The sequence below is a fragment of the Dendrobates tinctorius genome, unplaced genomic scaffold, assembly GCF_039654945.1.
Source record: "Dendrobates tinctorius isolate UK_male_01 unplaced genomic scaffold, ASM3965494v1 ptg000020l, whole genome shotgun sequence".
In the NCBI taxonomy this organism is placed as follows: Eukaryota; Metazoa; Chordata; class Amphibia; order Anura; family Dendrobatidae; genus Dendrobates; species Dendrobates tinctorius.
In genome coordinates this window covers 19,238,516-19,254,208 of record NW_027361688.1, presented here as the reverse complement: position 1 = coordinate 19,254,208, position 15,693 = coordinate 19,238,516, and the positions used below count along the sequence as shown (strand labels likewise).

The 15,693-nt window shown below is 45.6% G+C and overlaps 1 protein-coding gene across 2 annotated transcripts in view; it reads right to left on the bottom strand.

Moving 5' to 3' along the window:
* Nucleotides 1-15,693, bottom strand: part of CRY1 (cryptochrome circadian regulator 1) — a 43,417-nt gene that overhangs the window by 15,084 nt on the left and 12,640 nt on the right. For both annotated transcript variants that reach the window (XM_073567818.1, XM_073567819.1), the window contains exons 2-7: nucleotides 6,893-7,001; nucleotides 6,614-6,756; nucleotides 6,057-6,241; nucleotides 2,069-2,157; nucleotides 1,207-1,347; nucleotides 471-782 (exon numbers count right to left, since the gene is read on the bottom strand). In XM_073567818.1, coding sequence (XP_073423919.1) covers nucleotides 471-782; nucleotides 1,207-1,347; nucleotides 2,069-2,157; nucleotides 6,057-6,241; nucleotides 6,614-6,756; nucleotides 6,893-7,001 — 979 coding nt within the window. The remainder of the gene's footprint in view (nucleotides 1-470; nucleotides 783-1,206; nucleotides 1,348-2,068; nucleotides 2,158-6,056; nucleotides 6,242-6,613; nucleotides 6,757-6,892; nucleotides 7,002-15,693) is intronic.

Sequence of the window (15,693 nt, the reverse complement as noted above, 5' to 3'; positions counted from 1 at the left end):
CAATGAAAATACAGGAACACTCTGCAGAGCCGAGCGTCCATGTGTACGGGGGAATCTGAAGAGGCAGCCATCGCATTATCATGGCCGGCTCTATAGAGCTGTGATAATACTGACCATAAGGGGAGGCCTGCCAAACCTAACCATGATATAAAAAAAAACAAGACAAAACAAAAAAAACCCTAAGTTACTCCCCATCAGATTCACAACCCCAAAGACAAACCCTTTAAAAGATGGAGGAGGAGAAAAAAAAAAAAAAAAAAAAAAAAACCTTGTTTTTTTTGGCATCTGTCAACCATCCTGTTTGTGCCTGTTTGTGACAGTTTGCCTTCTGTTATATTTAAAAAAAACATGGCTATTTGCTTTCAAAAGGAGCTCCAATCTAGACCAATAATAGACAACCCTTTTAAGCACCTTCTTGGTATTTTTCCAAGAAAAAAACACGGCCGAACAAACCCACCACATCCGCTTACCTTCATTCCTTCCTCCCAGCTTATCCACAGATCTCCTCTAGTAAGAAAGCAAGCCACGGCGTGCCGCGCCAGGTGATGGATCCAACCTTCCTGCCGCAGCTGTGTCATAATAGCATCGATCCATGGAAAGCCCGTCCTCCCCTCGGCCCACTTTGCTAGGGCCTCTGGGTTCCGATCCCAGGGGATCTGAACGCATATGGGATTGCCCTCCATTTTATCAAAGCGTGGGTTGTTTGTGGCTGCGGTGTAGAAAAACTCTCGCCAGAGAAGTTGCCCGTAGAGAGACAGAGGCGGCGAACTGTTCTTCTTTACCTACACAGAATGTAAAGTGAAATAAAGGAGGAAAAAAAGGGGCAAAAGGTAAATATAGAAAAACACATCAGTTAAAAATAAAATTGCATAGGAAAGTTTGTTTGTTCGGGGGCAGTGCTGGTCTCTGCTCACTTGATCTTAACTTGGTCTGTGCAGTGACAGTGCGCTCGGTTGCCAGCTTGTCAATCCTGATCAGAGCTGGAGAGAGTGCACTGTCACTGTGCACGGAGAGAGAAACATGACTGCAATTTCTGAAAAAAATTTGAAAGAAAAAAAAAAAAAAAGACTTTCTGCACAGTGTACTGTTCCTTGTGCAATGCTGGGACAGTTCCATTGTCAGAAATAGCCTCCATTTCACCTACACACTTGTCCCCGTGATCAAAAATCAACATAATTGACAGTCTGAGCATTTTATTTGACCCACCTTTTTGTACAAATCCGTTAATTTGAAGTAGAAGAGACGACAGGAGAGACATCCGAACCGCAGGTAAGGGCTGAGTCCTGTGGTGCTGGCCAGAAGGGAATTGGCATTCATACGAGGCCTTTCAAAATTTGCAACCCATGCCTAAACAAAAGGTAAAACAAAAAGTTAATGCCTGCATCCATGGTGGTCTAGGGCAGTGACAGCCTTAATGTTGCAACTCCTAGTGGTTTATGGCAACCAAGTGGCCATCTGAAATTTTTTTTATATAAGTTTTATCGGAGGCTCCCGTGCCTTGGATTTTGTCCCTCTTTTTATAGGAAGCTAAACCCCGATGATTCTGCTCCCAGTTTCCTCCCTGCGCAAACAAGTGAGAGGTTGCTGGTGTGCAATCAATTGGCCCACACTGAAGGTTTAAGGACCCCCTTGTTCTAGCAAATACTGGGGACTCCCAGCATTTGGACAGTTGAAAATTGGTGATTCTAATGGAATACACCATTAAAGGGTAAGTGTTACAGGGTGTTTATCTACTGTACATAGAGATGTTATCATTGCACAGGAGGGGGAGGAGGTGAGCTGTGACATCACCTATTGTGAATGGTGGATCCTGTGTTATCTACTGTATAGAGAGATGTTATCAGTCATTGTACAGGAGGAGGAGGGGAGCTGTGACATAATTGTAAATGGTGGATCCTGTGTTATCTACTGTATAGAGAGGAGTTATCAGCAACTAATTCATTCTGAGGCGATAATGAGACTGCTGAAAAGTCTTCTGTACAGAACCAGAAATTCAGCATAAGATCTAGTGGCGAGTGTGAATATTGCATGACCAAGATCAGCCTTTGCCATCTTAATTTCCATTTACCTTTCTTTCCAAGTGCCTTTCCAAGCGAGTCAGTGCCTCGGTTTCTCCTCCGGGCCACACGGCAGACGGTAGCCCCTCAGTATCGAAACCTAAACAGACGACCACAACACAAGACGTTAGATCCTCCCCTACCTGGCTCGCCGCTTACATACAACATAACGCGATGCATTATTTAGATACAGATTGTGTTTTGGGGTAAAATATATATTATATATACTGTATATATATAAATAAATCCATAGAGTGATTTCGATTCTTGCTAAAATTGTCAAATACTTTAACTCCTTGGAGCTAGCGGTCGAGGCAATTTCCATTTCCGGCAAAGGGACACACGCTGACAAAATCTGACTCCTGGCACGAAAGGATCAGAATTTAGAGCAGATTTGTTTGAATTGGTCTCGTTATAAAATGTATCTGATTGTCTGAAGCGTGAGGAAACAATAAAATAAAAGAGCAGCAATACCAACAGCAGCGAAACAATAAAAGAGCAGCAATACCAACAGCAGCAAAAGGAGACTAGTGTGAGAAACAGCACAGACAAAGCACATACGCACAGACATTTAACGCTATTCAGGACTTTTCAAGCCAAAAACATCATAATGGGTATCGCAGTCCACAGCGCAGCCTTTCTTTTGGCTAAGGCATGTTCACTAGTGATAAGCGAGCACGCTCGTGTGCCAACAGAGTGTCTTCGGCGTGCTCGAAAAATAGGTTTGCATTCCCACGGCTGCTTGACAGCCGCAACACATGCAGGGACTGCCTGATTGGTATTCCCTGCATGTGTTCACGAGACATACAGCCACGGGGACTCAAACATATTATACGAGCATGCCGAAGATACTTGGTTAGCACCAGAGCATGCCTATATAACACCTTATCCCAGCAGGTCCGCTCATCGTTCATGTTCACATCTAGTATATATGAATCCATGCAAAGAGAAAAGGTCGCACTCATCGAGACGGAAGTTTCACTGGTTTATTGACATATCATGAACATGTCAAGTCGGGGGAGTGACATAAGGAGTGCAAGGAAGGCTGACAACGGCCGTTTCGCGCTGCTCGGGCGCTTCAACGAGCAGCGCGAAACGGCCGTTGTCAGCCTTCCTTGCACTCCTTATGTCACTCCCCCGACTTGACATGTTCATGATATGTCAATAAACCAGTGTAACTTCCGTCTCGATGAGTGCGACCTTTTCTCTTTGCATGGATTCCCAGGATTGACTGTTTCCAGGTCAGGCACCCGAGATTCCCAGCTGTTGGGCTTCTGCATGCCGCACATCATTTGAAGATACACGGTAACAGCGGTGCCGTCCGCTTTTCATCTTGAGTTTTGTAGTATATATGAATATTTAGTTTTTGTAGTATATGGATAAGCTTTCTGCAAACCCAACAGAAGGCAGTTGCCAAAAATTCCGGCAAGTGTGAACATGCCCTTCAAATTAGTTTCTATAGGCTGGATCAATGAGGCCTACTGCATTTATCCGCTGACTTGCCTGTTAAAACCCTGTTGCAAATGCCCATCCTAAAAAAATCATCCAACGTTAGTCCTGAATAGGGTTAAGATGAGATTGTATAGTTACATTTTAGGTTAGAGGAGGAATCCAGGCGATCAGGCTGAGAACACAGCACCGGTTATATAACAAACCCAAAAAAGGTACCGCCGTCTTCACTGCTCTATGGGCTTACCCCGTAGGTCCACACTGCGGCACAACACGCGGTGTGGTGTAGACGTACAGGCTATGCCCCGTTTTCATTTTAAAAAAACATGAACGACCCCACCTGTGACCGCCTTCTCGCTGGGTATTTTTTCCCGCAAACCATGAAACCTCCTTTGCAAACGATTCCGGAAGGGGGGGAGGGGGAGGCAGTTGGCATCACCCGATCGCTGGGAGTCAGCGGAAAGTGATGCAACCGCCCCTTTGTGACGACGTCTTGAAGCCAGTCAGTAACCCACAAGTTGTCGTACTGCAGCCTAAGGGCACCGGCCAGCGCACCCTGTCTAAAATGGAGATTCCTGGCAAAAAAAACTTGGTAAGAAATTTAAAAAATAAATAAATAAAAGTGTAGCCTTGGTTTTTCTAGTTCCTGAAAGAGAAGTTAAAAAAAATAAAATAAAATTCGCCCAAACCACTGGAGGTGAAAGTTTTTATACTGAGTGAAACTCTCTGCCATGTCCTCAGGATGGAGTCAAGAGAATGCCTCCAAGATTTTGGTAACTTTTTTTTTTATGCAAACTTTAGTAAAATCACTCCAAAATAAGTAGAATTTTGCACACACACTATGGATATAATTATTTTTCTCCCTCTTTCTTATACAGGAGTGAGATTTTTCTTTCGGACATGCATCCCATTGCTGGTAAATGTGGCACCAAAGAGTTAAAAAAAAAAAAAAAAAAGAGAAGTATATATTAGACATCTGCAAGATTTCTTATATTTGAGTATAGTAAGATACATGTGTGCTCTATAGTGTCTATTTGGGCAATTATGACGTGAAGGGAGTGACATGTCGCAGAAAGACCAGACATAAACCAGAACAGTCACGCTTCATTCTAATCCACGATGAAATCAGCCTGTGGGGCCATAAGAGAGATAGAGAAGACCAGGATTTTGGGTGGGAACAGTTTATATGTTCCAAAAACTGGGGGTGGGGGAGGGGAGATAAAGGTGCAGAACAGACTGTACTTATTCACCACCTCTCAGCCGAATAACTACATGCGAACGCCAAGTCGATACTCATCTAGACTGACGATGTTGAGGACTGGGTGAACTTGATGCATGGGGAGGATAGATCAGGCATACTGTATATCAACATGTTCTGAACTTAGAGCACTTGACCTTCAGCTATCCGAATTGTATGGGCACCTTTAAATGGATCAATTTTTTTTTTTTTTTAGGTAAAGCCCTCATTCATGGGTTGGGTCTGATATAGTCAAATCCGGCAGATGTATCTCATGGTCACCAATATGCACAGGGGCATACCATGACACCTGTCAATCACTGATTAGAAAGGTCGGAGACAATGGAGCTATAACCTAACCTGCTATAGTCTCCAATTTCTGTGCCAATCATGACACTATTGTGAACACTGCTTAAAAAGTACATTCTGGGGAGTGAATATTTTCAACAGATACTTAGACTTGCAGTTCTTCACTATAACTGCAGATTAGACTTGCAGTTCTTCAGTATAATAACTACAGATACTTAGACTTGCAGTTCTTCACTATAACTGCAGATTAGACTTGCAGTTCTTCAGTATAATAACTACAGATACTTAGACTTGCAGTTCTTCAGTGTAACTGCAGATGATTAGACAAAGGCTTCCGAAACGCGCGTAGGGGTGGGTGCATGGACGCCGTGGATCCGAGTTTTGCAGCACATGCTTCAGGTCCATTTGCCCAATAGGATTATGCGATATCTTTTTGGTTTATGCCACCATTACTTTCATTATGGGCCTTTTATATTTAGGCATAATACCTTTCTGCTGCATTGACAGTAGTTTGCTTTACCTGGTCTTCTGCATACCCCTTGACCACATGGTCTGGATATTTTGACTGTCAGTTTTTTTGATATGTCTACAATGTATTGTCATTAATTTAGCTATTTAGTCATGTAACCGATTATTTTTTTATTGATCCACCGTGTCCTGCGCCCCTTGAGTGTTTTTTGCCTGTTTTTGTGTTCCCATCCTTTCCTTTATTGTGCCCACTGGCATTTTATGGAACCTATTAATTTTTTGATACTCTAATAAAATTTATACATTTCATTTAGACTAGGTTATCGTCTTGGTTTTTCTCCTCTTTGAGATGATTAGACTTGCAGTTCTTCAGTATAACTACGGATTACACTTGCAGTTCTTCTACACAATAGAGGCTGAATAATAGTAAACCCAGGCGAGATCTACAGACACCCAATCCCACACATTCAGTGTCAAAACCTGATCCTAGCTACTTAGAAGATCAATGTGTTACCAATAAGTATATGATCACATACCCAATTCTTCCAGAGAAGGGACTCCGTATTTCTCATCGTGGTCGTCTGACACAGGGGTTGAGCACTTTCCCATGACCTCGGAGGTGATTGTCTCTACTGGGATCTCCAGCGGCTCCATTTTACTGATCAAGGTCTGGAACCTTTTGTAGGTTAGGGGCGGCTGCCCACCATTCAGCTCGATAATCCTAGTAGATGGGAACCAGATATGAAGATGTTATACTGGACTCCCAAATTGTAATTACACCGACCAGATTGCCAGAAACCTGATGGGTAAATGTGAAGGTCTCGGTGGGGGGGGGGGGGCTCTTGAAGGACCAAGACTTTAGCTTTGGCATCTACAGTCTACCATTGAATGAGCAGGAAGAGAACACCAAAACCCACTCACCCCCATGCCGGTAAAAACGGGCGACATATCAACAGGATATCTGAGCTTACTAATCATTTGGGGGGTTACAATGATCAAAAGAAGGGGGCCCTTGGGTTCCCCGTTCTAATGGTGGGATGGTCCCACAGAGATCACCTATTCTGTGGATAGGGAATATTCCAAAGCCACTTACTTGTCCAGTTCATACAGGGTGTGTGAAATGCGTACGATAACCTCCACGCCGGCCTCACTCGCCAGTTTCTTGATTGCGGCATCCCGCTCTTTTCCGAATGGCTCCGAATCATACTCAATAGACAATTTACTGATCTTCCATTCCTGGGGAATAGCAAAGAATAAAATGAATTTAAAAAAAAAGCAACGAAACACAGCGTGCCATTTATCTACAAGTACAAATCACCGTTCCACATAAATATTTAGGCAACAAGTTGATATACTATGACGGAAGACGCACTTTGAAGAGCCGAGGAAACACGTCGGCCGGCTGTCCACGGATGACAAACAAGCGGGAGTTTAATTTTCGAAGATTAGCATCCAGGTCCTCCAGACACTGCAGCAAGAATCTAAAAGAAAGCAAAAGAGGAAATTAAAAGTTAATGGGGAAAAATAAAACCACTAAAAGGCTACACAAAAAAAAAAAAAAAAAAAAAAAAAAAAAAAAACACAACACGAAACAAAGTACATAGACGGCGAGTGGAGGAGTTAGGGGAGCGCTCCCAGAATCACACCCGGTCACCTATCCAGACTATGTGATCCCTGGGGGACCCACGGAGGTAGACAGACCATTAAGGCATCATCACCATCCAGTCCTATAGATAGAGAATGGATCGGCGCATGAGCAGCTGCCAGTCCGTTCCAAGTTCACACGAGTCCTGGCACCACCAGTCAAGATCATCTGCCTTCATATATTCCCTGGTAATGGGGCTACACCGAGACTGCCCCGCTAGGAGATAACTCTTTGAGGCTTCCTTGAATACATGGCAATATGGATGTTATATTTTATGTGGGCACGGATGTGAGAAACCATTAGGGCTGGTAATGTTAGAGTTATATGTTGGCACAACAGATACCTTTGGGCACAGAAGTGTTGTTTCCTTGGCACTTGTCCCACTTTCCATTGTGGTTTATTTCTACTGATCATGCCAGATATTCATTAGTTCTCCCTGGTAACGCCCGGCCGCTGAGTACACATCATACGTCAATAAAGAGGAAACAATAACACTCAGAACCTCAATGCCATGTACAGCACAAAGATGTGACAGACGCTGCGCCGTTAGGAGGTAGAGGCGCTGGAGTGTCTAGAAGATGCTATATCAATGGGTTAAACTAGCAGAAGCTCTGGAATGGAGCTGAACAGGACACATGGGAGGAGGAGTCAGTGTCCTGCAAGCAATGCCTATTGGCTGAGAGAAAATGAGTGACAGCAAAGTCCTTTTCAGTTGTATGCCAAGCACAGCATTCGCCCCCTCCAAACCATAGCGGGGAGCTATTAAATTGCCAATTTATCTACTTATGGACATTTTATCGATTACTTAAGATTTTTTTGATTTTCCCAATTTTGGAGAAAAAAAATAAATAAATAAAATAATACAACACCACCGAGCTGCTTTACGTGCCCTCAACAGGTCCGGCGCAGAGTCTCCATCACTGCTCTCAGTGTCTGCAGCGGCAATGTCATCGATACAGCTGTAGCCAATCAGCTGAGCTCAGTTATTGGCTGCAGCGCCGGGGGATGTGATGTCAACGCTGCAGACAATAGTAGGCACTGGCAGAGACTCTGCTTTAGTCACCCTCCCTGGGACCAGTGCGGTTTAGAAGAAGGAAAAAAGAAAAATTACACACAAGAAACTGTAAACCACCTTCAAATTTGCAATGGCCAGAAAACCGCAGCAGACGTTACGTGCGTTTTTGTTGCACTCAAGGGGAAAAACTGCACTAAATGCACTGAAAGAACACACAAAAAACCCCGCAAAATTGCAACAAAAAAAAAAAAAAAAAAAACAGAACAAAAAACACCCAAATGAGATTCTAGAAGTCAGAACTATAACCTGATTGCTCTGACTGCTACCAAGTATAAAACGTGAGCACACGGGATCCTCTAGTCTGCGTACAACAGCTTTTTAGGAACTCCCCCCTGCAATGGCGAGACGGTGACCCCAATCTGAATATTTCATTAAAGGAAGACAAGGTTGGAGGGTGTCAAAGGAACGATCCAAAATTACCCACTACAAACGGTAGTTCCGACAGACAGTCTGACCTGAAAACCCAGTTATTGCGATAGTCTGAGGGGATAAAAATCTGCGCAGCACAATGATTAGTAGCCCGGCGGGCGTACAGGCTGTCTGATATGTGGATTAGACCTGTCCGGGACATGGATGTTCTCTAGCGACGTCACCTTGTCTTAGGAAAGCCCTAGTTACACTCCCCAAGCACACACACTTCAGAGGGGAATTACGATAATATATATTATGCACACCCTTATTTCCAGCAGATCATTTATGGGTTACCAAACACATTCAGCATCTGATGACCTCTGTGAACACCCTCCTCCATAAAGAGGCACACCATCTATTAATGAAATATCACTGGGATGTGACACCTCCGGGGTCTGCAGCTACCCCCGCGGTGACGGGAGAGCCCAACTGCTGATCTCCACCAATCCCAAGTATGGTCGGAGTGCCCATCTCTGGAATCATGAGAATGGTGTGGTGGGATGTCCCTCTTCTGCGATATCCATCAAACCAGAGAATTGTGGGGGTGCCATCTCTGTGATATCCATCAAACCAGAGAATGATTTGGTGGGGGGGGGAATCCCACCTCTACGATATCCAAACCAGAGAATTGTGGGGGTGCCATCTCTGCGATATCCATCAAACCAGAGAATGATTTGGTGGGGGGGGGGGGATCCCACCTCTACGATATCCATCAAACCAGAGAATTGTGGGGGGTGCCACCTCTGCAATATCCATCAAACCAGAGAATGATTTGGTGGGGGGGGAAATCCCACCTCTGGGATATCCATCAAACCAGAGAATTGTGGGGGGTGCCATCTCTGATATCCACCAAACCAGAGAATGATTTGGTGGGGAGGGAATCCAACCTCTATGATATCCATCAAACCAGAGAATTGTGGGGGTGCCATCTCTGTGATAGCCATCAAACCAGAGAATGATTTGGTGGGGGGGGGGGGGCGCGGAGGGGGAAATCCCATCTCTAGGATGTCCATCAAACCAGAGAATTGTGGGGGGTGCCACCTCTGCAATATCCATAAAACCAGAGAATGATTTGGTGGGGTGGGGGGGGAGGATCCCACCTCTACGATATCCATCAAACCAGAGAGTTGTGGGGGGGTGCCACCTCTGCAATATCCATCAAACCAGAGAATGATTTGGTGGGGGGATCCCACCTCTATAGCCATCAAACCAGAGAATTGTGGGGGGTGCCATCTCTGTGATATCCATCAAACCAGAGAATGATTTGGGGGGGGGGGGGGAAATCCCACCTCTAGGATATCCATCAAGCCAGAGAATTGTGGGGGGTGCCATCTCTGATATCCATCAAACCAGAGAATGATTTGGGGGGGGGGGGGGGAATCCAACCTCTATGATATCCATCAAACCAGAGAATTGTGGGGGTGCCATCTCTGTGATAGCCATCAAACCAGAGAATGATTTGGTGGGGGGGGGGGAATCCAACCTCTATGATATCCATCAAACCAGAGAATTGTGGGGGTGCCATCTCTGTGATAGCCATCAAACCAGAGAATGATTTGGTGGGGGGGGGGGGAAATCCCACCTCTAGGATATCCATCAAACTCAAGAATGGTGGTGGATAGGGGGTATAGGGGCATCCCACTTCTGGGATATCCATTAAACCAGAGAATGGTGGGGGGGAGAGAGCCCCACCTCTGTGATAGCTGCTATACTCGAAAATGGTGGGAGTCCCACCACCTCTAGGATATCCATTAAACCAGATAATTTCCAACTTCTGGGATATCCATTACACTCGAAAATAGTGGGGGAGGGAGGAAGGAGAGCCCCACCTCAGTGATGTTCATCAAATCTGAGAATGGGAGGGGTCCAACTTAAGGTATATCCATTGGGAGGAGGGGGGAGGTTCCCTTCTCTGGAGTCCTGAAGAAATGAGGAAGGGGTTTCAACCAATGTGATTTCCCACTGATCCTGAGAACGGTGGGAGTTCTGTCAGTAGGATTGCCACCAATCCTAAAAACAATGGGAGTCCCATATATAAGATCTTTACGGATCCTGACAATTTTGCGGGTAAAGAACCAATTTAGCCCTGTGTCCCCTGCAATCAATCTCATCAACTTATAGGGTTTCGCTCATGCGGTCCTCAGGAGCTCCCCTCCCACCTAATGTGTATAATCACCTTTATATCTTCCTTATGCCCAAACTATCACATCGGAGCCGCTCCTGAAGCCGGAGGAGTCACGTGCAGGACTATAGATAGCCTGGGCAGATTACCGGGAGGATAAGACACATTTGGACACAGGTATAAGGCTAATTCTAGGACAAGGGAAAACTCCACAGGCGATTAAAAATAGATGGGGATTGTGTCAGATATAGACATGATTTACAGTGCTGGATCTGTGATTAATCCCCTTCTAATTCTGGAGGGGAGAGAAGGACGGCCTGAACACTCAACTGTGAACTACAAGAAAACGTGGTTGGGATCCCCCTTTGAATGAGTCCCAGAAGAAACCAGAAAATAAGATCATTAGATTCATGGGAACCTTTGACAAACAAGCTGGAAATGCAGTCAAGTTCATACAGAGGTACTGGCCAATTCTGAAGGAAGTCCCATACGTAGGAGAGGTGATTGGTGAATACCCTAGTGCTACATATAGGAGGGGAGGAAAAAAAAAAAGCCAAAAGAACATCTGCTCCATAGTCATTTTATGCCAAAAGTTAATGGCAACCATAAAAATTGGATGGAAAAAGTGCAAGAGGGTTCACGTCCGGTGGGACAGGTAGTTTCTGAAGACGCCCACCAAACATGAAAAGACTTCATTGATCCTCACGATGGCAGACAATAAAGACCACATAAATTGTAAAACCAAAAAGGGGTTAAGTCATTGTGTACCCCAGCAAAAAAAATTTAGGTAAAACTCTGCAGGCACTAAAGAGAAAATTACCGAAGCCTGTAAGTTCTATCAATATGGAGGTGGATACCCAACCATCTACCCACACGAGAAGGTGTCATCCTATGGACGCAAGAGTATGGGGAATAAGACACGCGACTCTGGGTCCAAGAAAGGGTGACTTGGATTAAGTTTTGCTACAAGAGGAGGCAAAATTGACGTTTCGTCTGAACTCTAGAAAGCTCTATAGGCCTAAATGAGGGATCCACATTTGCTGCTTTCCGCTACAGAAATATGGCCTTCTGTTGTCTTATATCATGTATATAATCGTATTTTTGGATACGTTTGACAATTTGGAGGGGGAAGAGCACTGTTTGTGGATATACTGTTGAGAGTTGAATCCAGACTATAGGATTGGATGACCTGTGGAAATGATGTAACAAACAGAGGTATTAAAAAAAGGTCTTGTTATGGCATCAATCCCCTGAGGACGCCGCAAGGCGAAACATGTCGGGGAGGCCAAAGGCTGCTAAATATTATTAGCATATAATAGTGTAGTGCACAGAATATGTTGCACCGATAGAGGATAGTTTGTGCTATAAGTAGGTTAACTAATAGATGACTTTATGTTTAACCTATTAACCTATGAAAGGTGATAAGTTGCAGCCATGAGATCCCTACATACTGATTTAGGGTGGCTTCACATTAGCGTTTCCAGCAGCAGCGTCGGCCTGCGCACAGCCGCCGCTAAGCCCCGCCTCCTCTGGTAGCTCCGCCTAGGGGCGCATGACGCTGCATGCGACCTACGTCCCCCATCTTTAGCACTGGGGACGCAGGCATGCGTTTGGCTGCGCATGCATCCTTTTGACAGTGCGCCGAGCGTACCACATTGTGCGCCGCTTAGAAACCCGACATTTACCTTAGTTACCAGCACGCTGATCGCTGGTTTCCCGCCTGTCACACGCAGCGATGCATGCTGGCCAGCGGGAGACCAGCGATCAAAAAAATGTCCTGGCCATTCCAGGACGATCAGCAATTACCGGCAGGGGGGACCGGTCGCTGGTCAGTGTCACACACAGTGATCTCTTGTGACTCAGCAGCGATCTCGCTAGCAAGATCGCTATGTGTGACGGGGCTTTACGATATCCCAATGGTGTGAATCCTCTGACAGGGGATTATAACAGTAATAGGTGGTGGTTTACCTGCCATGAACTGATGTTTGCGGGAGAAGTCAAACAAGCTTATACACATATAGCATAAACCGAGGCTCTAACTGCCCCTGCAATTAATTAGCACTAGCACTTTATATGAGCAATTGGAACTAAGTCATCCCTAGTTTCCTCACCAGAATGTGTGTTTCTTTGCAAGTTAAAATGAAAAGTTTTACTTTAGGGTCCTTAATGGGGATCCTCATTTGCCTTAGGCAATTTGGGTGTTTTTGTACAGTAACCCTATGCCGATCTATGCCGGTTTGGTTGAGAACTGGGAGGATTAGAGACTTATAAGGCTAATTCTAGGACAAGGGAAAACTCCACAGGTGACTAAGAATACATGGGGATTGTGTCAGATATAGACATGGAGTACTGTGCTGGACCCGTGACTAATCCCCTTCTAATTCTGGAGGGGACAGAAGGACGGCCTGAGCAGTCAACAACAAGAAAACGTGGCTTCCAAACCTCAAGGTGGTTATATCACCCCGTACGGCCATGTGCACACTAGGCAGCATTTCACAATGGTGAAAGACCCAAAAATAAACAGTGCCAGGAATCAGACTCTACAAAGCCCCACGTGAATGGAGGAGGCTGAGCATTCGCTCCGATGCTCTGGTCACAGTTTATGGGACTGCTGTAAAAAGAGTGTGGTTCTCTTTTCGGCAGTCCCAGACAAAGAATTGGCTGATGGAGGTGCACATGCTCGACGAGCCCCCAATCTGGGTGTCACAGCAGTCCCAGAGGACTTAAATGAGCTGCAAAAACAGACACGGACAAGAGTGGCGCCATTATTCTTTTTCCAATCTGAAGTGCTCATGCACCAGGTTACATGAAGGCGTCACCTGCGGCTTACATCTCCCGCCCACGCACTATCTAGAAGAACTTGTCCTAGAACTTATAATTTGTATAATGATGCCTGTAATTATACCGCTAAGGTGAAGATTTAGGATTTGCAAAAGTACAAAAAACAAAAATAAAACATTGTGAAGCACCCCATGTGCCAGCAGACTGCTACGTGTCCTTGGCAGTCATACAATTAGCAGATGGCAGAGAATGATCTGCTGACAGAGGCATGCCCTCATGATGCCAGGCAGTGGCAGGAATCAGGGTGGTACTGGACGGCTCTGCACGTCATTGGGAGTCACGGGGAAAACCATTTCCACTCTGTGCATATCATATGTAATTGGTAGGCAAGTCTGAGCAGCACCGGCCACCGCTCCTCCAGGCTTCTGTGCCACCTTTCCATTATGAAATAGTAAGCAGGAACCAGGACAAAGGGCGGCCGGTACCTGGAACTTGCTATTGCATTGTGTGGGAGACAGGCTCCCTTGCGCTCTTCCCTCTCTCTCGTGAGAGAGTTTCTCAGCAGGTTTTTGCCATGTAATCTGAAAGCAGCATGCTGTAGGGGCGGAGACCCCAATTCCAGTGATGGGTCTCTTACTGGGCTGCTTGAAGTTTTGATACAATCAGTTTTCTGCTCTAGATGTAGCAGTGGGAAGAATATCACCCCGCCCACACCACTGATTGGTAGTTTGCTAACAGTGCACTCAGAAAACTGCCAATCAGCTGTGGAGGCGGGGTTACAGATTATGTGGCCTGCTGTGCACATGACACCTAGTCCTGCAGGGATAATCTCCCACTGATAAAACACTGATTGTATTGAAACTACCACAAGTGACACATTGCTGGAATTAAGGTCTATGCCCCTGCATCATGCTGCTCTCAGATTCAATACTAAAAACCTGCTGACCGAGCCCCTTTAAATGTGGAGTTGGATTAAATCACTTGGTAGTAACCAGTCCAGCAGCGACGTGAGCAATACGCCTCTTACCTGCCAGCATTTGCGCCTCTTTTTATTAGCCGACCTAGCTGGGTGATCAAAGAAGAAAGATGAATGCTGGCGGGTAGGAGGTGGTTTGCTTGGCTCCTGATAACTTTGCAGACCTTGAGATAAAGTTTGTACTCTAGTACTTTGTCCAAGTAGCTTGGGGGGGGGGGGGGGGGGGGGGAGAAACAAAAAAAAAAAACAAAAAAGGTAATACACACAAATAACTACCAGCAAAAATTTCTAACAAAACCCGGCGTAACACACCTTGCCCCACTTGTCGAAAAGAAAAGCCGGGGCGCTCACTATGGATCCAGATTACAAGGACAGGGCTATTTTCTGCCACTTTATAGTACGAAAATAACTTTAGCAAGCCCAGATTTAGAAGGGGGGAAAAAAATCTCCAGGAACCATATGTTGCTTTTCTTTTTTGACTATGTCGACATGTTAAAGCAATTTCCAGAAAGTAGGTCATCGCTCAGAGCAACCAGCAGGGGGAGTCGGCGGCTCCGTGACCTACTTCGCAGCTTACATGAGAACGGCGCGTTACATTCTTCATTATTTTCACTTCATTTTCATTTGCACAAGACAAAAAGGGATCGGTAAGGGAGACAAAGTGTCCCCGAAGATTTGACTGCCCTGAAGGAAAGGTATTCAGATAAGGCCTTCCTGCACGGTGGGCACGTATGGTCATCTGTGCCGCGTGGACTGGTGAATTGGGCCAAGAGCGAGGTTTGCGTAACGGTATAACAGCTAAAGAGGTCAGATGATTAAGCAGCCGGACACCCGGGAGGAGGGAAGAAAACCTACGCAGTCTGCAAGGCTTATACTGCGAGAACAGCAGAAACAACGAGAAAACAAAAAAAGGAAAATGTATATTTTTTGCAACCACAATTTGCAGACACAGTGGAGGGGTATCACCAGGTGCAGGCAAAACTATGGCGGAGGGGGACCACCAGGTGCAGGCAAAACTATGGCGGAGGGGGACCACGAGGTGCAGGCAAAACTATGGCGGAGGGGGTATCACCAGGTGCAGGCAAAACTATGGCGGAGGGGGTATCACCAGGTGCAGGCAAAACTATGGCAGAGGGGGGTATCACCAGGTGTGGGCAAAACTA